Source organism: Syngnathus acus, chromosome 1 (assembly GCF_901709675.1).
Source record: "Syngnathus acus chromosome 1, fSynAcu1.2, whole genome shotgun sequence".
Classification (NCBI taxonomy): domain Eukaryota; kingdom Metazoa; phylum Chordata; class Actinopteri; order Syngnathiformes; family Syngnathidae; genus Syngnathus; species Syngnathus acus.
The window spans coordinates 9,654,052-9,677,258 of NC_051087.1; the positions used below are offsets into that span (position 1 = coordinate 9,654,052).

General features: G+C 43.5%; 1 protein-coding gene and 1 non-coding gene across 9 annotated transcripts; both read left to right on the top strand.

Moving 5' to 3' along the window:
• The first annotated feature begins 18 nt into the window (after positions 1-18).
• htt (huntingtin) lies at positions 19-22,395 on the top strand. 8 transcript variants are annotated; one of them, XM_037248940.1, is made up of 68 exons: positions 19-390; positions 1,012-1,095; positions 1,239-1,359; positions 1,711-1,770; positions 1,864-1,943; positions 2,055-2,193; positions 2,364-2,505; positions 2,602-2,780; positions 3,036-3,240; positions 3,520-3,564; positions 4,024-4,101; positions 4,321-4,724; positions 4,993-5,113; positions 5,207-5,322; positions 5,396-5,507; positions 5,861-5,998; positions 6,222-6,380; positions 6,481-6,578; positions 6,686-6,825; positions 6,929-6,992; positions 7,081-7,178; positions 7,306-7,452; positions 7,577-7,697; positions 7,788-7,933; positions 8,017-8,198; positions 8,321-8,544; positions 8,615-8,741; positions 8,832-8,956; positions 9,028-9,138; positions 9,243-9,320; positions 9,626-9,849; positions 9,962-10,040; positions 10,183-10,344; positions 10,421-10,476; positions 10,620-10,768; positions 10,860-10,996; positions 11,080-11,196; positions 11,333-11,455; positions 11,522-11,781; positions 12,000-12,142; positions 12,223-12,451; positions 12,606-12,747; positions 12,861-13,040; positions 13,179-13,355; positions 13,469-13,545; positions 13,791-13,926; positions 14,023-14,145; positions 14,259-14,466; positions 14,567-14,712; positions 14,781-14,958; positions 15,042-15,140; positions 15,267-15,451; positions 15,532-15,658; positions 15,753-15,856; positions 16,053-16,207; positions 16,290-16,429; positions 16,515-16,600; positions 16,683-16,813; positions 17,008-17,140; positions 17,239-17,394; positions 17,491-17,681; positions 17,760-17,874; positions 18,151-18,364; positions 19,413-19,451; positions 19,524-19,632; positions 19,817-19,979; positions 20,096-20,256; positions 20,759-22,395. In XM_037248940.1, exons 1-68 carry the CDS (start codon positions 293-295, stop codon positions 20,970-20,972), a joined length of 9,510 nt encoding a protein of 3,169 aa, XP_037104835.1. In that variant the 5' UTR covers positions 19-292; the 3' UTR covers positions 20,973-22,395. The 8 variants fall into 8 exon arrangements, with proteins under 8 accessions (XP_037104835.1, XP_037104805.1, XP_037104845.1 ...); XM_037248910.1 differs by having other exon boundaries at positions 19,413-19,632; XM_037248950.1 differs by lacking the exon at positions 19,413-19,451.
• On the top strand, positions 9,364-9,493 carry LOC119130234. The gene has a single exon (XR_005099384.1).
• Positions 22,396-23,207: the final 812 nt, after the last annotated feature.

Below are 23,207 nucleotides of genomic sequence, written 5' to 3' on the forward strand. Positions count from 1 at the left end.
CTCTCGTCCTATTGTTAACAAGCTGTCACGTTTGCCACTTCCTGGTCTGATTTCTGCGGGTATACATAGCCGCACAAAATATGGCTCATCAACTAATATTTACCTTTGCAAGGTACATTATTGAGACGCGATAATAGGCGTCTTGGATCGTAGGTTGAGAGCAGAGAGCCTTGCGGTAGTTGTGGCGCACTGCTGCACTACGCACTGCTCGCTCTCCGCGTGCTAAAGTCAGTTAGCTCATAATTGTAAATATTAGCAAGCCAGGCCAGATTTCTGCCTGTGAATTGCAAAAATGGCAACCATGGAGAAACTAATGAAGGCCTTCGAGTCGCTTAAGTCATTCCAGCAGCAGCAGGGACCACCGACCGCCGAGGAGCTTGTTCAGAGACAGTAAGTGTTTTTTGTTGCTGTCGGTTTTTGTCCAACCTTGTTAGCTTAGAAAGCTAACAGCTTAGCTCGTACACGAGTCATGGAAATTGCAGTTACGCAGTTTTCTATTTATGCACATGGTGACAAGTTTGACCCTGCTTGCACTCATGCATTTGCAAAATAATTTCATTATATCTATTGCAATATCCCCTTATAACCGAAATTCTGCAGTAGCCTACTGTAATCTTAAATATAATATACTATTGTCATATTAGCAATCCTGTTGGTCTCCTTGGGTTAACGAGTTGACTGAATATTCATTCAACTTGCATATGTGCTCCATATGTATTGCTCTTGTGTACAGCGCCATTCTAAAAACATGTAAACAAGCTTATGATGGCGAATAGATGCAAGTATATCTTAATCATCTGAAAATGAAAATAACCATGTTTTTCTTGGAGACAGTTGTTTAATTCCATCAAAACATCTGTGCAGGGTTATCTGCAATATTTCTGATGATTTATGATATAAAATGAAAGTTACATAACTGATAAATTACTGTTGTATATGTTCATATCTGTAAACTGTTTATTTTGTCGTTTTTAACACAATGTTCATAATTCTTCTTTCCCTCGATCACAGGAAAAAGGAGCAGGCCACAACAAAAAAAGACAGAGTTACACACTGCTTGACAATATGTGAAAACATCGTGGCACAGTCACTCAGGTCGGTCATGCTACCGTTTTAAAAATTTGATCCATTCTCATATTTTGAATTGTGAAAATTTTAAAATGTATGCTAATTAAAATGGTGTTGTGTGTATGCATCTGTGTACACTGTTTTTCTGCTTCTCTTCCTGCTTGGAGTAGAACATCTCCTGAATTCCAAAAATTGCTGGGCATCGCCATGGAAATGTTCCTTCTCTGCAGTGACGATAGCGAATCTGATGTCCGAATGGTCGCCGATGAGTGCCTGAACAAAATAATCAAAGTGAGAGAAAAACAATCATCTTTAGTCTTCTTTGCAAACAATTATATCAACCGGTAATGAGAATATTATCAACAACGAGGCTTTATGTGGAATATTTAATTTAATGTAGTCAAGTGTTCTAAAATGTCATATTTGTCAGGAGTGGTAAAAGAAAATATATATTTGAAAGAAAATCCAGAATGTACGTGGTGCACATTTGTAGTTCCAGTCTTTGTTTACTTCCCCTTTAGCAAGCGTCAGCTTCAATTGCTACATAATCTTGTGACTGTTACAGTGTAGGCCCCTAATAAAACCTGACCCTTTACATTATGAAGTTTGGAGGACGAAAATAAATGTGTTGTACATCCTTAGGCACTGATGGACTCTAATCTGCCCCGACTGCAGCTAGAGCTGTACAAAGAAATTAAAAAGGTATTTATTTGTTTACTACTTTAGCTGACGAAATCCATTTGACAAGTTATTTGTCTGATCGTTGTGATGATGACTGCATGTGTCTTGCTGTAGAATGGTGCCTCTCGAAGTTTCAGAGCAGCATTGTGGAGGTTTGCTGAGCTCGCTCACCTCATTAGACCTCAGAAATGCAGGTAGACACAATATTACGTATTATAACAGGAGTTGGTCGACGCTGCATAAAAACATTCCATTCTCGTGCTAGCCATCTAATGAGTCTTAATTTTTTTTCCCTTCAATTGCAGACCCTATTTGGTCAACCTTTTGCCGTGCCTCACGAGAATCACCAAGCGGCAGGAAGAGACTGTGCAGGAGACATTGGCTTCAGGCATACCTAAGATCATGGCCTCCTTGGGACATTTTGCTAATGATGGCGAGATCAAGGTGTGTTTTTCGCAGTCTAATGGTTAATTTTTAAGGATTTGTTTGCCCTGCCTTTAGTATTGTGTGAATTTGGTAGGTGTTTCCCTCCTTATTGGTGTTTTCTCTCTACCGCAGCTTCTCAAGCATGCATATTACTTATTGAGCTCATATGATCTGTGGTCCTTTCTCAGGTCCTGTTGAAGTCATTTGTTGCCAACCTGAAGTCCAGCTCCCCCACCATCAGAAGAACAGCCGCCAGCTCGGCCGTGAGCGTGTGCCAACACTCAAGGCGCGCCAGTTACTTTTACACATGGCTCCTTAATGTGCTGCTGGGTAAGTTTCATACACTCACCTGCACAGTCAACAGCTTTTGCCGGTCTGTTGGCACGCAACTAATTTGATTACCTACTGCCGGCCGGTCACCTTCAGGTCTGGTGGTTCCAGTTGATGAGGAACATCTCAGCCATCTCATCCTCGGGGTGCTTTTAACCCTGCGCTACCTGATGCCTCTGCTGCAGCAACAGGTCAACACCACAAGCCTCAAAGGAAGCTTTGGAGTCATGAAGAAGGAGGCGGATGTGCAGCCTACACCAGAGCAGCTGCTGCAGGTAAAATAATGATCAATTTGTGCTCACAAATTGTGATTTTATTACAAAAATGGTGCTTTCATTTGGTGGATGCTAGTGTTGAAAATCTCTTGGACGGTGTCAGCCAAAATGTTTTCATAACGAAGGAATGCTCCGTATTGTAATTTTTTTTTTTTTTTATTGAATTGTGAAGGTGTGTCTAATAAAAGATTCAGGGAATATGTGCATTCTGATCTTAGTAAGCTCATAGCTGAAATTGTTTCCTTGTGTGTGCAGGTGTATGAGCTGACTTTATACTACACCCAACACTGGGACCACAATGTGGTGACTGCGTCTCTAGAGCTTCTGCAGCAAATGTTCAGGACTCCACCACCAGAGCTTTTGCATCTGCTCATTAACGTAGGCACCATTCCACATGCTACGGTGTTTCGTCAGGATACTGAAAATCGCTCGCGGTCTGGCAGCATCCTGGAGTTCATAGGTAAATACACCTGTCACGTGCTCATGAGCTGGACTGCACAGAGAGACACACACATTGCTCCCCGGAACGCTAACAATGTACTCACGATTAACTCAGGTAGTCTGTCGTTGACTAACCCATATTTAATGTGCTCTTAATTTCTGGTGGTTAGCCTTTTCCCTTTGTTTCCCCCTCCTCCTTTGTGAAAACGGTTGTTTTTTTCTATAAGTCTTTGGGGCTTCTATTGCTTTTCGCCTCTTCACCTCCTGTTTGCGCCTCCTGTTTCCCTGTCAATTTCAGCAGGAGGGTCTTCCTGCAGTCCACTCCTCCTTAGGAAGCAGAGAGGTGACTGGTCTACTTTTTGTCCTGCTCTCCTTTTTCTCTTGTGTTGCATGTGTGCTTCAGATTTGGGTGAAGTAGTAAATTTGATAGATCTTAACAAATATGCTTTTGTACAAACACTGCCCAACACACAAACAGCAATAACCTGTACAATAATTTCACCATGCCCTGTTAATCTCGGGGAAATTTGTCTGCCCCACATCCAGATTGATATTCCATTGCTTTATATTTTAGAAAATCTTTCACAATGTTTTGTAGTAATGCACATTGTGTTTGTCACAAATAATTCTCCCAATATCTAACAAGATTCCGCTGTAGTATTTTGATGATAATTCACACAATGCACGTGTAAATCCACCAGAGGGCAGAAGACAATGGATTGAAATTTTAAGACACACTCTCCCCGATGAACACATTAATATTGATTGTATTTCCTCGTGACCTTAAATCTGTTGTTTCCAGGTAAAATGCTTTCAGGGGAAGAGGACGGACTGGAAGATGATTCTGAAAAGACAGAGGTCACCACTGGCTCTTTTACAGGTCCGTTATCCTGTAACTCATTAACTTGTTACTTGGTTTTGCTTTATTGTACATTATCTCTGAATATGTAATGCACAGACCTTGTGCAGAGTGCCGTTGCTATACAATGAATATTTACTGGCCAACCATGTCTTTCGACGCGTTAATGATTCCATGCCACCGAAGCACTACGGACAGTGCAGTGTAACAGTAGCCCCGTCATTTTATGTTTTTCTCCAGCATCTGTTGTCGGCGCCGATATCTCCTCGGCAACCCAGGTGGACATCATCACTGAACAGCCGCGCTCCTCCCAGCATACCTTGCAGCCTGGGGACTCTGTGGACTTGAGCACCTCTTCTGAGCAAGGTGGAGGTGGCGGCGGGACATCTGCCGCAGATACTCCAGAGTCACCCACTGAAATTGAGGAGGAAATGCTGAGTCGGAGCTCAAGCGGTGGTGCTAATGCTACGCCGGAGACGGCTGACTATACTACACCAGAGAATGCCACACCGGATGGTGGGCCCTTAATTGAAGGCGGCTCACTTCTAAGCACCAATGACAGCTCACTCCCGCCCAGTGACTCCTCTCAGACGACCACCGAAGGACCGGACTCCGCTGTGACCCCTTCAGATGTTGCAGAGCTGGTCAGTTATTTTTACAACCTAGTGACACATCTGTTGGTGTTGGCACTTATGAATGCATTTCTAGTTGGTGTTTAAAGGATCCATTATAAGCGTATTTTTGCGGTGTCCAGCGCTGTCACTTGTTTACATTTAAGGTGCATTTGAAAAATCAATCTGACCTCCTAAAGCTCACACGCTAAACACATTCTGAGACTGTGTTGGGAGACGCAGATTACACTCTCCTCCCACTGATTTCCAAACTCAGGTTTTATTTGTGTGTTGCCATAAGGTGCTGGATGGCAGTGAGAACCAGTACTCGGGGATGCAGATCGGAACTCTGCAGGATGAGGAAGATGAAGGGACAGCACCTTCAGCCCAAGAGGAAATCGCTTTTCTCCCATCGGCACTGGGTATATTAGGTTATAAATAAATACACACACCGCCAAAAATGATGTGCAGGAAATGATTCAAATTTTTTTGTCACTGTGGGCGTTTGTGTACAGCTCTGAGCAAACCGCATCTCTTCGACATAAGAGGTCACAATCGGCAGGGCTCCGACTGCAGCGTGGACCGCTTTATACCAAAGGAGGAACCCGCTGAAATCGAACCTGACAGCAAGGTAACTTGCCAAAGTTTGTCTGTGTAATAATATGGAAATGGCAGTTTCTCAAATGCACTTTCTGCTTCATCAGCCATCAAGTATAAATGGTCCAATCGGACATTATACAGACCAGGGTGCGGAGCCACTCGTGCATTGTGTCAGACTTCTTGCTGCTTCCTTCCTATTGACGGGACAAAAGAATGGTGAGTATGAATTAAAGTTAAAAAGAAAAAAATAACTCTTAAAAAAATGCAGGATACAAAGTCTCGATCAGGCATGGAAAATGCGTAGTGATTGAAATGTATTAGTTTGAAACTAAAATCCAATGAACTTGATACTGAATGTAAAATTATGACAGTTGCTCCAAAACTATAGTTGATCCTCACAAAATGCAACTCTATAAATTTCCTCTTTCAGTTCTGTCACACAAATTCCTTCGTTCATCTGCCATACAGCTTGTCTCAAAGGCAAAGGATGAGTTAGGCAGTTGTTACATAGTGTGATAATACAGATCATTACACGTTTCAGTAACATTTGTTTGCATTTGTGTCAATAGGTGTGATCCCTGACAAGGAGGTACGAGTGAGTGTGAAGGCCCTGGCGGTCAGTTGTATAGGAGCAGCTGGGGCACTGCTTCCTGAAGCATTCTTTAATTCCCTCTATCTGGAGCCGCTGGACGGCATTCCAGCGAAAGGTAAAAAGAAAAACAAGCCTCCGGACTCGCTTTGCGTAAATGCCGCCTTCATTACCCGGTAGACAGTTCAATGACTTGAGGAATCTTCTAACATCTTGACTTACAGCCTATTGCTTAGCGAAGCCACTTGTTTAATTAAAATAAATCTGTATGGCAAAAGTAATTATATGCTCAATTATGCAGCCTTTGACCCTAATCCTTCCTACCTACAATGTTTTTTCAGAGCAGCAGTATGTCAGTGATGTGCTGGACCTAATTCACCATGGAGACCCACAGATTCGGGGTGCCACAGCCATCCTCTGTGCAGCAATTATTCAGGCCGCACTCACTAAAACCCGTTACACCATACACACCTGGCTGGCCAGTGTACAGAGTGCGACAGGTCAGTTTGCTTGCGTAGTGTTGTGCCTTGATGCTGATGTAGGATGGCACTAAGAGAAGGGTTTAGTATTCTTCATCAATACCCAACTAATCCTTTTCAGGTAACCCTTTGTCCCTGGTGGACTTGGTGCCTTTGCTAAGAAAATCTCTGAAAGATGAATCTTCCGTAACCTGCAAAATGGCTTGCTTTGCAGTCAGGGTAAGTTACTGTTTTTGTATGTATGTGTGTGTCCATGTATGTAGAAGAATACTTTCTTATTCATATATTTATTTATTTATTTAACACAATGGGCTTGTGTGTTACAGCACTGCATCATGACCATATGCAACAGTACACTAAGCGATCTGGGCCTGCAGTTGATGATCGACTTACTGGCCCTGACAGACTCATCTTACTGGCTTGTCCGCACTGAACTGCTGGACACCCTGGCTGAGATGGATTTTCGGCAAGTGTTTTCGATGATATATTTTTGGGGGTTTTAATGAAAATAATGTCTTATCATGCACACAAAAATAACCAGAATTTGCGCCCCTCACCTTTGCCTCTAGGTTAGTCAACTTCCTAGAAAGGAAAACTGAAACATTGCATAAAGGCGATCATCACTACACTGGGGTATTTCTAGACATACTTGAACTTTTTCCACTTTGTTTGTGCTAAGCATTTATGACTTTAGAAATTCACATGTTTATTTTTGTTTTAGCGTCTTCGACTGCAGGACCGGGTTCTAAAAGTAGTCATTCGTCTCTTGGGTGATGATGACCCGAGAGTCCGCCATGTAGCAGCTTCAGTTGTCAGCAGGTATACTTTTATGTGTAATCTTTACTCATGACTGTTGCCTGACAACATTCTGTGCTATTTGAAATGTTCTTAATTGCTGGTACTGTCCGAAAAATAGAGAGTTTGATGAAATGTTTTCCTTCATCAGGCTCGTATCGAGATTGTTTTATGACTGTGACCAAGGCCAAACAGACCCTGTTGTCGCTATTGCCCGAGACCAGAGTTCAGTTTACCTGCAGCTGCTGATGCACGAGGCACAACCCCCCTCTCAATTTACAGTGAGCACCATCACAAGGTAACCAACCAATACATGCAAGCAATGTTTAGCTCAAGACGATTTTGTAAAAATTAATTGCATTAACTTGTGTCAATTTTAATGTGAGGGTTCTTACAAAATCCAATTATTTTCTGTTTGCCAGAACCTATCGGGGTTTCAACTTATCAAACACGGTGTCTGACATCACAGTGGAAAACAACTTGTCTCGAATCGTCACCGCTATCTCCCATGCTTTCAATTCCTCTACCTCAAGGGCCCTGACTGTAAGACTTCACATTTGTATATACATGATCCCAAATATTTTACAACTCATTTGTCAATTTGTCATCCACCATTTTTATTTATTTTTTTAGTTTGGCTGCTGTGAGGCACTGTGTCTCTTGGCTTCAAAATTCCCGGTGTGCACATGGAGCACAGGCTGGCACTGTGGCTACGTCAACACCATGAGTTCAGTTTCATCTCGAGCCGGTGTCACCCGCAGCAGAGGCAGGGCTTCAAGGTTTGCCAACAAAGCACCTTACCTTTTACATGTGTTCTATATTTCTGATGACTTTTTTGGCGGGGGGTTCTACTCTCATTTAGCCTGTCCCAATCGAGCAGTACTCCAAACTCCAACCCAAACTCCTCTGCACCTGATGTGGAGCAAAGGACTCTTACAGTGGGAATGGCCAACATGGTGCTTTCCTTGCTGTCATCTGCGTGGTTCCCACTTGACCTCTCTGCACACCAGGATGCCTTGTTGCTCGCTGGCAACCTGCTTGCTGGTCAGTAATGCACACAAATCACATTACTCCCAAAAAGGCATCTTCATCGTGAAAGCACAAATATCTATTTTATTTGCATCAGAACGAGTGTATTGAAATGGATTTCAATTTCTTGGTTTAAGCGGTGGCTCCTAAATGCATGCGCAACCCGTGGGCTGGAGAGGAAGAAGGTGGCAGCAGCAGCTCTTTTCCTAGTGGAGGCCCAAATAAGATGGAAGAACCCTGGGCCTCATTGTCAGAGCGCACCCTGGTGTCAATGGTGGACCAGCTTTTTTTCCACCTCCTGAAAGTTCTCAACATCTGTGCCCATGTGCTGGATGACACTCCTCCGGGACCAGCAGTTAAGGTTGGATTTTGGTTTCTTTGGGTAGTCCCTTGCAAATGACTGAGTTGCCTCATACTTCCTCTTCCTGCAGGCCACACTGCCTTCCCTAACCAACACACCCTCACTCAGTCCCATTCGCAGAAAGGGCAAAGAGAAGGAGATTGCTGATCCCAATGCTGTCCCTTTGAGCCCAAAGAAAAGCAATGAAATCAATGCAGGTACACAATACATGACCCAGGAATCGACATTTCTCCCCCTTCATGCCCTGTAAACACTGAAGTTCTTTTTTTTTTTTTTTTCTTGAGCAGGCAGAGTTGCTGACAGCACAAGTGGAACAGCAGTAAACAAGTCTAACACTCTTGGCAACTTCTACCACCTGCCACCCTACCTCAAGCTCTATGATGTCCTCAAAGCAACTCATGCCAACTATAAGGTAGACAACTTTATAAATATTACTCACTGCTGTACCAGAAATGTGATTGTTGTTGGCAATGTTTCTCCTAGGTGACATTGGACCTTCACAGTAGCCACGAGAAGTTTGGCGGTTTCCTTCGTGCTGCCTTAGATGTTCTCTCTCAGCTGCTTGAGCTTGCCACACTCCATGACATCAGCAAAGTATTTTTGTTTTCAACTTGTTGCGTTTGTAGGATTGAAGCTGACCTGATTTTTAGCCTACTGGATTCTTTGGAATAAATGTAATCTTTTTCTCTCCCGTGTAGTGTGTGGAAGAAATTTTGGGCTATCTCAAGTCCTGCTTCACACGAGAACCTACCATGGCTACAGTTTGTGTTCAGCAGGTTAGTACTAAGTGTAGGTATGCTTGTTTGTTTTTGATTTTGTGTGGAAGTCTTCATATGGTCGCGCAACTGAGCAGTGTGTCGCCACCAAAGACTCCACATAGAATAAGGCTGGATCCTGCCGACAGGGCCTGTAAAGGCGTTGGCTTCCCTGTGCGATGGTTCCATACATTCTATGATTTATTATGTAATGAGAGAATCGGAATGTTGTATTCTTACAATTACTTTGAAATCAAAAACTCCATTAAATTCTGCCCGAACAAATCCATTCGATTCCTTATTGTATGTAATCTGTTCTCCTTTAGTTGTTAAAGACACTGTTTGGAACAAACTTGGCCTCCCAGTATGAGGGTGTCCTGAGCGGACCCAGCCGTGCCCAGGGCAAGGTGCTCCGCCTTGGCTCGTCGAGCCTGAGGCCGGGCCTGTACCACTACTGCTTCATGGCACCTTATACACACTTCACACAGGCTCTGGCTGATGCCAGTCTCCGTAACATGGTGCAGGCTGAGCAAGAGCAGGATACCTCTGGGTGGGTTTGATGTATACAGACCAGATGCAAGAAAATAATTAATTTGTCTGTGGACTAAATGTGTCGCATCAAGAATGCATAGTACATTTGCTGCTTCTTTGTTCACTTGCAGATGGTTTGATGTGATGCAGAAAGCGTCAAACCAGCTGAGGTCCAACATTGCAAATGCAACACGCCACAGAAGTGACAAGGTATCAGTTTATTTTCATCTTGCCAGGAATGTTTGAGCAAAAAAATTTACATAATCAACATTTTCAAAGAGATACTTCTTTTAAATTAATTATTATTTTTTAATTTTTTTAATATGCTGCTGTTCTGAAATTGTTTTCCCAGAATACCATCCACAACCACATCCGTCTCTTTGAACCACTTGTGATAAAAGCTTTGAAGCAGTACACAACCAGCACCTCCGTGGCACTACAGAGACAAGTTCTGGACCTTCTGGCCCAACTTGTGCAGCTCAGAGTGAACTACTGCCTTCTTGATTCTGATCAGGTTGAACACATGAACTGTTTGATGTGCATCCATCGTCGTCATTATTTCACAATGTCTTTATTTTTTTCTATTGTAGGTGTTCATAGGGTTTGTCCTGAAACAGTTTGAATATATTGAAGTGGGACAGTTTAGGTAAGTTTGTCAGAGTATAACAAACAAATGTCATCATTCAATTTTGATGTATAGCACAGTTCATTTTAATGTATGCCAAAACATATATGTTTTTTTAATCAACAAAGCTCTTTAACTAAATGGATTTCGATTGTTTCTTTTAGAGATTCAGAAGCAGTCATACCCAACATCTTTTTCTTCCTGGTGCTGCTGTCTTATGAACGTTACCATTCCAAGCAGATCATCAGTATCCCCAAAATCATCCAACTGTGTGACGGCATCATGGCCAGCGGTAGGAAAGCTGTCACGCATGGTAAGAGTTGCACGCATAGTTCACTTAAAAGGCAATGAAAACACATCTGGGACAAGTAATCGTGATGCATGTTTTTCGTTTTTCTCTGAAGCTATCCCTGCCTTGCAGCCAATAGTTCATGACCTCTTTGTCTTGAGGGGCTCCAACAAGGCAGATGCAGGCAAAGAGTTGGATACGCAGAAAGAAGTGGTGGTTTCTATGCTGCTCAGACTTGTTCAGTACCACCAGGTAAATGGTTTGCATCAAGGCAACAGACATATTCTCAAACTACCCAGACTAGTCCTGTTTTTTTTTTTTCATTTCTCATGTAGGTTTTGGAGATGTTCATCCTGGTTCTGCAGCAGTGTCACAAAGAAAATGAGGACAAGTGGAAGAGGTTGTCCCGACAGATTGCAGATGTCATCCTTCCTATGATTGCGAAGCAGCAGGTAAAACTTGGATGACACAAAGAATGCTTTGGAATGGAGACTGCAGCATGTTATTAGTCAAATCTTTAGTGCATAAGTATTGGGACACATATACATTTTGGTCCCATTTTCTCAACTGTGTGGTGTCTTTGAATAGATGCATTTGGATTCTCCTGAGGCTTTGGGCGTTTTGAACACCCTTTTTGAGAGCGTCGCACCTTCCTCTCTTAGGCCTGTGGATATGCTGCTCAAGAGCATGTTTGTCGTCCCGGCTACCATGGTGAGAAATCACAATTTGACCAGTACTTTTCAGTTCATGTCTTTAATCCATACACCTTTCCTTCAGGCATCAGTGACTACAGTCCAACTTTGGGTCTCTGGTATCTTGGCAGTGCTCAGGGTACTTGTGTCTCAGTCAACTGAGGACATTGTGTTATCGCGAGTGCACGAGCTCTCACTTTCCCCGCATCTTCTTTCCTGCGACACGATCCGTCGCCTCTGTCAACAAAGCACCTCTCCAAGTGCCCCTCCCACTTTGGATTCATTAGCGAGTCAAGAACTTAGCGGTGATTCACCTAAAGCACTGCCTGAGGAAACGTTTGCCAGGTTTGTGTTAAAATACGCTCATGGCAATTTTTATAGCCCCTGTTGAAATATGAATAACTTTTTGTTGTCAAATTACTTTGATATGGACTAAGGTAATGTATGCATAATTACAGTGTTGGCAGCTGCAATTATATTTTAAAATTGAAAATGTGGATGCAGTCGTATTTTGCTTTCACTTGTCTACTTTCAGTTTTATTTTGCTTTTGTCTTTGCCTTAGATTCTTGCTCCAAATGGTTGGGGTGCTGCTGGATGAAATTTCCTGCAAACAAATTAAAGTGGACATTACAGAGCAGCAACACACTTTCTATTGCCAGCAGCTGGGTACACTGCTCATGTGTTTAATACACATTTTCAAAAGTGGTAAGCGTGGATCAGTTTTAAAACCGTTAGGATGATGATCCGCGTCTTCTAACATTGGCTTCCCCTCCCTCCCCATTCAGGTATGTTTCGTAGGATCACAGCTGCAGCTGGCCTCCTCCTCAAAGACGAGGGTGCAAGTAGCCAGAATGATTCGGAAGCTAGCCTTTACTACCATTTAGAGAACCTGAACGCCATGGTGCAGGGTTTGATCACCACCCACCCATCCCTGGTGCTGCTCTGGTGCCAAGTCCTCCTCCTCGTCAACTACACAAACTACTCCTGGTGGGCTGCAGTTCACCAAACACCAAGGTAAGAACTATCTGCATCATTAGGAAATATTTTAAGTTGGAGAGTTTTGTTTTTAATAACAAATGCCTGCGGTATGGAATAAACAATGTGGTCTGGGATAGAGAAATCATTTTTGTACATTTTGCATGTTTTTTTCTGCTGGCCTTTCTATCAGGAGACACAGCAGATCATGTACGAAACTGCTCAGCCCTCACTCCTCAGGAGAAGGTGATGAGGAGAATCCTGTGTCCATGTTTGCCATGATCAACAGAGAGATTGTTCGCAGGGGAGCCCTCATCCTTTTCTGTGATTATGTGGTGAGCCTGTTTGATTACAACCGAAATTTTACACAGCACTTTGTCACAATGTTTACCACAATATATTTGTTCCCCCATTATGTTAACAACTGTGGGTTGTTGTTTTTTTTCAGTGTCAAAACCTCCATGACTCAGAGCACCTAACTTGGCTGATAGTTAACCATGTGAGTGACCTCATCAGCCTTTCCCATGAGCCACCCGTTCAGGATTTCATCAGTGCTGTGCACCGAAATTCAGCTGCCAGCGGTCTCTTCATCCAAGCTATTCAGTCACGCTGTGACAACCTGACCAATGTAAGCACGTTGATCTGAGCTTCTTCTTGCACAATATATTCGGGCTGCATGTTATTACTGTGTTTGTGATGCAATAGTCAGCGTTTCAGCCTTATAGTGACCATTTTAAAAATCTTTCCCCTGCTCCTTTCTGTGCAGCCTACCATGCTAAAGAAGACTTTGCAGTGTTTAGAAGGCATTCACCTGAGCCAATCTGGCTCCCTGTTGATGTTGTATGTGGACAAGCTACTGAGCACACCTTTTAGGGTTTTGGCTCGTATGGTGGACACGTTGGCATGTCGCAGGGTGGAGATGCTGTTGGCAGAAACGTTACAGGTTTGTTGTGTGTTTTTTTATTTTTTTAAACTAGATTTTTGTGGCAAACTGAATGTATCTATTGCCTGCAAGTTATTTTGTAGTTTAAAATAAACCACTTATCTACCCTTCAGAACAGTATAGCCCAGCTGCCTGTGGAGGAACTGGACAGAATCCAGGAATACCTCCAGATCAGTAGCCTGGCTCAGAGGTAATGTTCTTTTGCAGTAGGGCATGGGTAGGCAATTCTGGTCCTCGAGGGCCGGTGTCGTGCATGTTTTCTTTTGCAACATACCTTTGTTGACCTCTTAAGGTGTTTCAATGTTTAGTGTAGGAAAATTAAAAAAAACACAACTAGGTGAGTACAGCAAATAGCTGGGGATAGGTTTCACTCCAAAAACTGTGGATCTGTGAGCAACACAATTTCAAAAAGCTCCTTTTGTGTCCCCATCACAGGCATCAGAGGTTTTACTCCCTGCTGGACAGGTTTCGAGCCACTGTTGCTAAAACTAGTAGCCCGGCGCCTCCAGTGACATCTCACCCCTTAGATGGCCGGCCACCCCCTGCCCCTGAACTGGTCAATGCAGATAAGGTGTGGAATATGAATCAATTTTCTTTTATATGAACTTAAAAAAAACACTCATTGTCGGTGGAAAACAGTTTGTTTATGCATTTTGCTATTTGCTAGGAGTGGTATGTGACCCTGGTGAAGTCTCAGTGTTTTCTCCGTGGAGATGTGTCTCTGTTGGAGACAACTGAACTCCTTACCAAGCTACCTGCCCCTGAGCTTCTCAGCATTATGAGAAGTGACGTAAGTAGCATGTACACCAGCCAGATATTCTCTTTTCGGCATAGTTTCATTGTTTCTATTGCTATTTTTGCTTGTGAGTATTCAAAACAGACTTTCCCACTGTTCAATGACAGACGTTCAACCTGAGTCTGCTGTGTCCTTGCCTGAGCATGGGTGTTCAGCGGCTAACACGAGGGCAGGGCCCGCTCTTGCTGGAGACGGCGTTGCAGGTGACCTTGGAGCAAGTTGCTGGGATTACACAGTCTCTTCCTACCCCACACCGGTCCTTTTTACCAACTTCTGAGCCACAGTCTTACTGGACCCAACTAGCTGATGTGTACGGTAAGACTGTTGACTGACGTGCGCAAAGACCTGTTTTGGAAAGGTTGACTACCTTTGATGCAGTATTTTTAATGATTGTCACATCTTGCTCTCCTTTCAGATGAGCCAGGTTTTTACCGCAAGGTTTTAGCCCTCTGTAGAGCTCTCTCCCAGTACCTCCTCTGTGTAAACCAGCTACCATCCTCATTACGCATTCTCTCTGACAAAGAAGACCTCATAACTACTTTCACCTGCACCGCCGCTGAGGTGAAATCTGCATCCAGTTTGTCAACTTTTGCCTTGGTTTCAGCACTGATTTCTTTTCCATGACCCAGGTTATAGTCTGGCGACTGCTCCAGGATCAGCTCCCTCTGAGTGTGGACTTGCAGTGGGCTTTGGCTTGTCTGTGCCTGGCCCTGCAGCAGACTTGCATCTGGAACAAATTGTCCACCGCAGAGTACACGACACACACGTGTTCCCTCATCTACTGCTTACGTCTCATTATGGTCGCCGGTAAGGAGACCTTTGGTATTTTTGTAGATTCCTATTGGCTGATTGCTGTTTTTAAAATGCTTTCTCTTGGTCTTTGATTTAAGTTGCCGTGAGCCCTGGAGACCAACTTCTGCTCCCAGAGAAGAAGAAAAAGTTAGCCAGAGATGCTGAAGGAGATGAAGTGGATGCCATACACACAAAATGTGAGGAGTCAGTTGCGTGAATATATAGCATCAAACAAATCCATAGTATGAGCAACTTTGGATTTGCTCTTCTGAACAAATCTTCAGTCAAGCTGCAGGATAATGTGATAATTTTTTTGTTTGCAGATAAGTGTGAGTGGCAAGCTTGTGAGATCATGGCAGAACTGGTGGAAGGCTTGCAGAGCATTCTTTCATTAGGGCATCACAAAAACAGTGCAATCCCTGCTTTCCTGACTCCAACCTTGCGCAACATTGTGATCAGTATTGCCCGACTGCCACTGGTGAACAGTTTCACTCGGGTTCCTCCACTGGTCAGTGTTTGATGTTTTTCTCTGTTTGTGCGGTAGAGAAGTTTATGAGGGTGATACAAGCCTTTGTCAAAACTCTTTAGGTTTGGAAACTAGGCTGGTCCCCACAGCCTGGGGGGGAGTTTGGTACAGCATTGCCTGAGATTCCTGTAGACTTTCTGCAGGAGAAGGATGTTTTCAGAGAGTTCCTGTACCGCATAAACATTCTTGGTTTGTAAAAATGAGGATTGGCATTTTATTACACCGTGTAGACCCCTTCAATACTGACACTGTGATTATACTGTAAATGTTTTGACTGTCACAGGCTGGAGTAGCAGGACTCAGTTTGAGGAGACTTGGGCCACTTTGCTGGGCGTGCTGGTCACCCAGCCAATCACAATGGACCAGGAGGAGGACACACAGCAAGAGGTGCTAATGTTAACCAATATTACAATTCAATGTGGCGCAGAAAGGTATTCATCCTTTAAAGTTGAATTCCTTGCTCTAACATGTATCTTTATATGCCAATGGATCGTCAGCTGTGTTTTTTGTATTTAATTGAATTTTTAATTTAGATGTACAAAGTTGCTGAAAAAGAATCCCTCTACTCTGATTGGTGTTGTAGGAAGATTTAGAGCGTACGCAGTTGAATGTGTTGGCAGTGCAAGCCATCACCAGCCTGGTGCTGGGTGCCATGATGCTGCCCACTGCTGGCAACCCTGCCGTCAGCTGTCTCGAACAGCAGCCTCGCAATAAGAGCCTCAAGGCCCTGGAGACACGGTACATTTGACTTTTTCTCTTTCCAGTATTGCTGAATACATACATTTCTTTCTTTGGTTTAATTGAGTGAGTCTGCTCCCAGGTTTGGAAGGAAACTGGCAGTGATCCGGGGTGAGGTTGAGAGAGAAATACAAGCACTTGTGTCCAAGAGAGACAACGTTCACACACACCATTCCTACCATGCCTGGGACCCTGTGCCCTCTTTGTCTGCAGCCTCAGCAGGTAGCCAGCAATACTGCATGCCGGTGAAAGGTACGCCTTCCTTTTTTCAGCGTATTAAAAATAATTTCCTGTAATTCTCTTTCAGCAGGGATGCTAATCAGTCATGAAAAGTTGCTACTGCAGATCAACACAGAGCGTGAGATGGGAAACATGGACTATAAATTGGGACAGGTACAGGCCTCTGTATTTCAATCTAGTTATGAGCCTTTTTTGGTAGATTTTAAGTCTTCTTTTGTTTCTCACGTCTCTGCAGGTGTCCATTCATTCGGTGTGGTTAGGAAATAATATCACCCCATTGCGGGAGGAAGAATGGGGTGAAGATGAGGAGGATGAAGCAGATACACCAGCGCCCACCTCCCCACCTGTATCGCCAATTAACTCTCGGTATTATGAATACTTTTAGATACATGCAGACTTCATCGGTTAGTCTTTTTACATTGAAACCATGCAGAGTTGTGTTCGGCACATGTTGAGCTCATCAACGTCACGTGGTTGCCATGAGAAAAGGGCATGCCAACGAAATCTGGACCTTGTTGACAAAAACAACATTGACCCACCACTGCTGCGTGTTCTTTCAGAAAACATCGTGCAGGGGTGGACATTCACTCATGTTCCCAGTTTCTCCTGGAGCTCTACAGCCAGTGGCTTATCCCAAGCTCTGCAAGTAACCGGAAAACACCAACCATCCTCGTCAGTGAAGTGGTCCGATCGGTGAGCCACAGTGCGCACACTTCAACGTGATCATAATCCCATTGTCTATCCGATAACTTGATTATTGCCATCTACTCTCCTCTCACTGTTTTCCGCAGCTGCTGGCAGTGTCAGACCTGTTTACCGAGAGGAACCAGTTTGACATGATGTTCTCCACCCTTATGGAGCTGCAGAAGCTTCACCCACCAGAGGATGAGATCCTTAATCAATACTTGGTGCCTGCTATATGCAAGGCAGCTGCAGTGTTGGGCATGGTGAGCACACCAAGTTATTTTAGCATCACTCTGATTAGTTCTAAACATTGGGTACAAAAAACCCGTTTAAAAAAAAAACTAAACACATTGTTTCAGGACAAAGCGATTGCCGAACCAGTGTGTCGCTTGTTAGAGACAACCCTCCGCAGCACACACCTTCCCAGCCGCATGGGTGCTCTTCACGGGGTGCTCTATGTCCTGGAGTGTGACCTTCTTGACGATACGGCAAAGCAGCTGATTCCAACCATCTCAGAGTACCTGCTGTCCAACCTAAGGGCTATTGCTCAGTTAGTGTTACACGTAACATGTTCAGTGTGACTCAAGAGAACACAACATGCAACCTATTGCTCCTCTATATTTTACAGCTGTGTGAACCTGCACAACCAACAGCATGTCCTAGTGATATGTGCTGTGGCCTTCTACATGATGGAGAACTACCCTCTTGATGTAGGATCTGAGTTTATGGCTGCAGTTATCCAGGTAAATCTCATTACATGCTATTTAAATTGTGAAGATAAGTCTTGTATAATCCATGCTATAATTAACTTTTACCACTTTGCCACGTAGCTCTCAAGATTATGGTCCCTAATAATGTTCCAGATGATTGCATTGAGATAACATTAGTTGTGATGTTCCACTGAATAAATGTATTTTTACCCGAGGCGTTCACCAAAAAGCCATTGTAGATCAGCAATGCTTTGCGATGTAACTTTTATTTCTGTTCTCTTTCAACCTTTGACTGCATTTTTGCTTCAGGTGTGCGGTGTGATGGTGTCAGCCAGCGAGGACTCCACCCCCTCAGTAATCTATCACTGTGTGCTCCGGGGTCTGGAGCGCCTCTTGCTGTCTGAGCAGCTGTCTCGTGTGGATGGTGAGGCACTGGTCAAGCTGAGCGTCGACAGAGTGAACATGCCGTCACCTCACAGAGCCATGGCTGCCCTGGGCCTCATGCTCACCTGCATGTACACTGGTAAGCATGGCGTGATCGCTGGATATTAATTAACTATAGATCGATTGCCCAATTCTGATGTAGTACCTTGTTTGTTTGTTTTACCCTCTTAAGCCGTAGTTACGTATACCCATCAAGTGACTCATCCAATATTCACTGAACATGAAACAACCTGCATGCGCAAACACTCAAATTGTATGCCAATAACTACACAAGCGTCAACACTGCTCAGCAACAACATGACTGTAGACAATGAAAAATAATAGTCTGGTTGCCCTTTTTATGGCGCAATGATGGCCTGTGACACATTTCCAAACACTTAGAAGCCAAGCCAAAGTATCTAAATTGTCTCTTGAACCCCGCAGTGTGTATATCTCATACAAAGTAACACAAACTGTACACTTTTCACTACTCTCCTCCATTGAGTTCTAGTTTTGCATATACAGTTACTAAAGCCTGCAAAACTAAAAAGAAACAACTTAGACTTGTCTTCTTGCACGCAGGTTGTCTTCTTGTTCTGGGAGTTTCACTTCAACCTATTCAGTCCCTCTTGTAAATGTTGATAAAGCCTTAGGCCTACAAATTTTTGTATGACTTCCTCCCATTAGCAATTGTTGCATGACCGACGGCTCAAGCTATTTGTACTATTAAAGCTCCCGCTTGCTTTCCTGCATGCAATATGTGGCCCCAAAAAGGGAGCTTTTGTTGTAGCCTATCTCTAACCCCTACCCCTTCCACCCACTAACTGCCAATACTATTTAGATGTTGTTGCCCCCCCTGCACTGACTAGCCATGTAACACATTGCTGCAAATAGTTGACGAGGAGATAACTATGTAACGACAGTGTATTCAGCTCACAATGGGCTAATGTAGAATGCATTGTTCTCACAATCCTTGAAGCAGCATCTGCTTAGAATCTTTGGAAAAGAAATTGAATGCACCTCTCAGAATTTGTCACCATTTTGTCTTTTTGGTCTCAAATAACTTCACATTTAAAAAATTCCATGTCCGTACTCTAACCTTTCCCTTACTGGTTTAACTGCTGCCACCCTCCCTGTCGTCCTCTCAGCGGTGCTTGCGTCCCGTTCAGAAGTCTCAGGGGTTAGAGGTCAGGTTGACTCTGGCTCTGCTGTAGCGGATGTGGTGGGGGTCACGGCGGGTCATGTTGGTTTCTCCTCAGGCAAGGAGAAAGCCAGCCCCGCCAGTCGCCCCGCACACTCGGACCCTCAGGCCCCAGACAGCGAGTCGATCATTGTTGCCATGGAGAGGGTCTCTGTGCTCTTTGACAGGTAGACACATTTATTACAGATGAATCTTTTCATAAGATTCATGAAGTAGACACAATATTTGGGCCATATGATGGGCTCCATCTGGCCATAGATTTGACCCTTTGATCTCCTGGATTTTGTCTTTAACAGGCAAACATGCATTTATTTGATTTCTGCTTATCATCGTGGATTTTCCTGTTTGCAGGATCCGTAAAGGTTTGCCCAGTGAGGCTCGGGTAGTGTCAAGGATTCTTCCACAGTTCCTAGATGATTTTTTTCCACCTCAAGATGTCATGAACAAGGTCATTGGAGAGTTCCTGTCCAACCAGCAACCCTATCCGCAATTCATGGCCACAGTTGTTTACAAGGTTGGTAAGAAGGAACACTGAACACTTCTCCCAATCAATCTGTATTTGAGCCAAACTGGAGGGAGAATAGCTCTTATCTTCCTTGAAAGTCTAACTGGCCATTTGTACATTTTCAGGTTTTTCAGACACTCCACGCTACAGGCCAGTCCTCAATGGTAAGAGACTGGGTGCTGCTCTCCTTGTCAAACTTCACGCAGAGGACACCGGTGGCCATGGCTATGTGGAGCCTCTCCTGCTTCTTTGTCTCCGCTTCCACCTCGCAGTGGATCTCGGCCTTGTATCCTTGCAGTCGAGTACCTCGCAATGGCCACGCAAGTTTTACTAGTTAACGCTAACAATCAACCTTAAGGGCATTCAGTCAATAAGTGGAAAAACAACACTAGAAAATGCTCAACCAATAATATTTCAAAACTTTGCATGTCGAATTAGTTTAATTAATTGTATTTGTCTTAAACTTGTATGTGTACTCGCATACTGTATAAAATAAAAATGGCGTTAGACCAGTGCAGTGCACATTTTGATATCAGACAAAAAGCTCTGTTAACTACATTTCGGAAAGTATTCATTGATTTTGGAAACGGCGTGGCGTCTTGCCGTGGCATTGCCGCAGCACATGCACAATGAATTGGTTAGTTGACTGCGCTCTGCTGAGTGCTCACGCTCGGAAATACTTTGCTGTGCACCTATATTTTCAGCACATCTGGGTGTTGTGTATCTTTATGGCCGTTATGTCTATGTATCAAAAGGAACGTGTTGTCTTTAACCTCCGTCTTTACCAGACTTCCTCACGTCATTAGCAGAATGGGTTCATGTGAAGTGGTTGATGTCAACCTGTTCTGCTTGGTGGCCATAGACTTCTATCGGCACCAAATTGACGAGGAGCTGGACCGCAGGGCCTTCCAGTCAGTCTTTGAGACAGTTGCATCGCCTGGAAGTCCTTACTATCAGTTGCTGGGGTCACTGCAATCGATACATCAGGATACGACTCTTTGACTCGGATTTGGCTCTGTGGCAAACGAGAGTGGTGGCTTCTGCGAGAAACGTGGGCGGGGCACCGAGAGGCTGTGAGGGAAGGAAAGATACGACAAAACCGCTGGTTTTGAGGCTATACATCAAACCTTATAATGAAATTGGAGACGATATTAAGCGGTTCAGAAAATGGCTGGATTAGTGTAAGAATGAGACACCCCATCTCTCGCCAAACTGGTTTTGCCCACCAACTTTAACTAGCACCTTGATTAAGGCATAATGAGATAAGAAGATTCAGCAACACTTACACCTACACTTTAATTGTGCTATGTGGGGACACCATAGAAGCAACTCTACTATATTTTAAATACCATTGCATCTATTTTTCAGTATGGTTTCCCCTGAAAGAGTGGTAATAGCGGGAGCCTGCTTATTGCCTTTAAAACATTTTATTCAAGAAAACATTGTAGTCAATTTACTAAGCACACAGAAACGTCAGTGTGTCTGAGCTAGATCACTTAGTCATACTCTCACTGTGGGGGGGGGAAAGAAGCTTTTACCTGTCAAGTTTTCAGTTATGAGAAGAAGAATGACAGTGTTTTTACGATCACATTATCTGTGGGACATTAGGAAAGACATAACAAAAATACCAAATCGTTTTTTTTCCTTGATCGTTTTGGTGATACTGTACATTTTGGGCTTTCTTTTTAAGTTGTATCAAAGTTGCAGATGGTCCCTACCAATGCATCGAAATGATTCCATGTATCCTCTTGTTCTTTATAACACTCAGGATGTAAAACATGATTGTTTAAATAAGACTGGAAATCATCTTTAAATGTTGTATCTTGTAAAAAGCTAAATATTATGAAAGCCATTGTGCATGATAGTATTGTACAAAGATAAGGAGAGTTTTAAAGTATCAGTATGTTGTGATGTGTGCTTTTTGTGCGTGCTTTTTTTAGGTATAATTTCAAAATATGAACGATGATGTGACCACAGAATGCACAAAGTTCAATGTCCAATGAAGAGATGCCTGGCACACTGCTGGGCTTTCATACTGTGTACATACACTTGCCTTAGATAAGGATTCTGTCCTGTACACGGAACGCTTGAAAGCATGCTTAACAGCTACCTTCTTGCATTATTGCCCTTAGTCCGTTTCTATGCCTACGGTTGCCACCACTGTTGCGTGGCATTGGACGCAATACAATCCAAAGGCAGCCACGTAACCATGGTGACAAACGGCAGCGTTGACAAATCAAAGAATTATCGATCATGTCACAGTGCAGCAGGTAGTTTCCCCTCTTTGTGTTGAGGTAATAGTTTGTCAAAAGTTGGTTCAAAGAAATGGTTTTATTCTTGCAGAATATAAATTTACCAGCTCCTGTTATTGATGTCGGGGGAAAAAAATACAACATAAAAGTAATAAGCATCTATAGTAAGCAAACTGTATGGTCAAATTATGTTCAAACTTTTAAGTGTGACCATGTGTATTACCACAATAAATGAATGGGTCCTGCTGCCCTTATTGGAAATCAAGTTTTCGGTCCAATCCCTCCCCTAAAGCAGATTACGTCAACCCCCTTTTCTTCACTTACAAGCTCACCTTATTCTGATTCAGGCCAACATGTAGTACTTAAAATGTCAAAGGAAATTATTCCCAAACAGGATTTAAATGTTTTTATGTGATTGCTTCTGATTTGGTGGAAGAGAAGCAAAAGCCTGAGTGGATGGGGATCCCTGCAGGGGGTAATGCGATTACCCAGAAAACTGTGATTCGGGGGCACTAGTTAAGGGGGGGGGGGGCTTCTGTTGAACTGGCTCGGTTTGGTGCATTCATGTTAGTTTTCAATGCTTTCCATTTCCAGAATAAGCAATTCCAAACATGAACCTGCAAATCAAAGAACATTATTGCATTTCAAAAGAACTCATAACCTAGTGTCCAGGTGTACTTGATGTGACTGGTAATTAATGTCATACTGATTAAAAGGCATTAAGTGGAGTGGATTACTGGGCACCTTCCATATGCTTTATTTGGCACTTGATGTCTCTCTTGTTTGCACTGTCATTCTCAAGCAAAACCTCCAAAGCGTGGAGTGTCATGGTCTGGTTGAACTTTTCGGCCTATTCCAATTATGTTTGACGCAAATGCATCACCAGAAGAACAACATACTGGGTGGCAGGAACAAGTTTAGGAACTGTTTTTCTTCAGACAGTCATAGTGGAAGGAATTCTCACCAATTCTAAATTGGTGTTCAC

Bases quoted from the DNA above. Each gene is read 5' to 3' on its own strand.
- htt (XM_037248910.1), top strand. From the start codon at position 293: ATGGCAACCATGGAGAAACTAATGAAGGCCTTCGAGTCGCTTAAGTCA. The intron at 6,826-6,928 runs GCAAGTGTTTTC...CTTTGCCTCTAG, and splicing joins CTGGCTGAGATGGATTTTCG to GTTAGTCAACTTCCTAGAAA. The intron at 15,659-15,752 runs GTTTGTAAAAAT...TGACTGTCACAG, and splicing joins GTACCGCATAAACATTCTTG to GCTGGAGTAGCAGGACTCAG.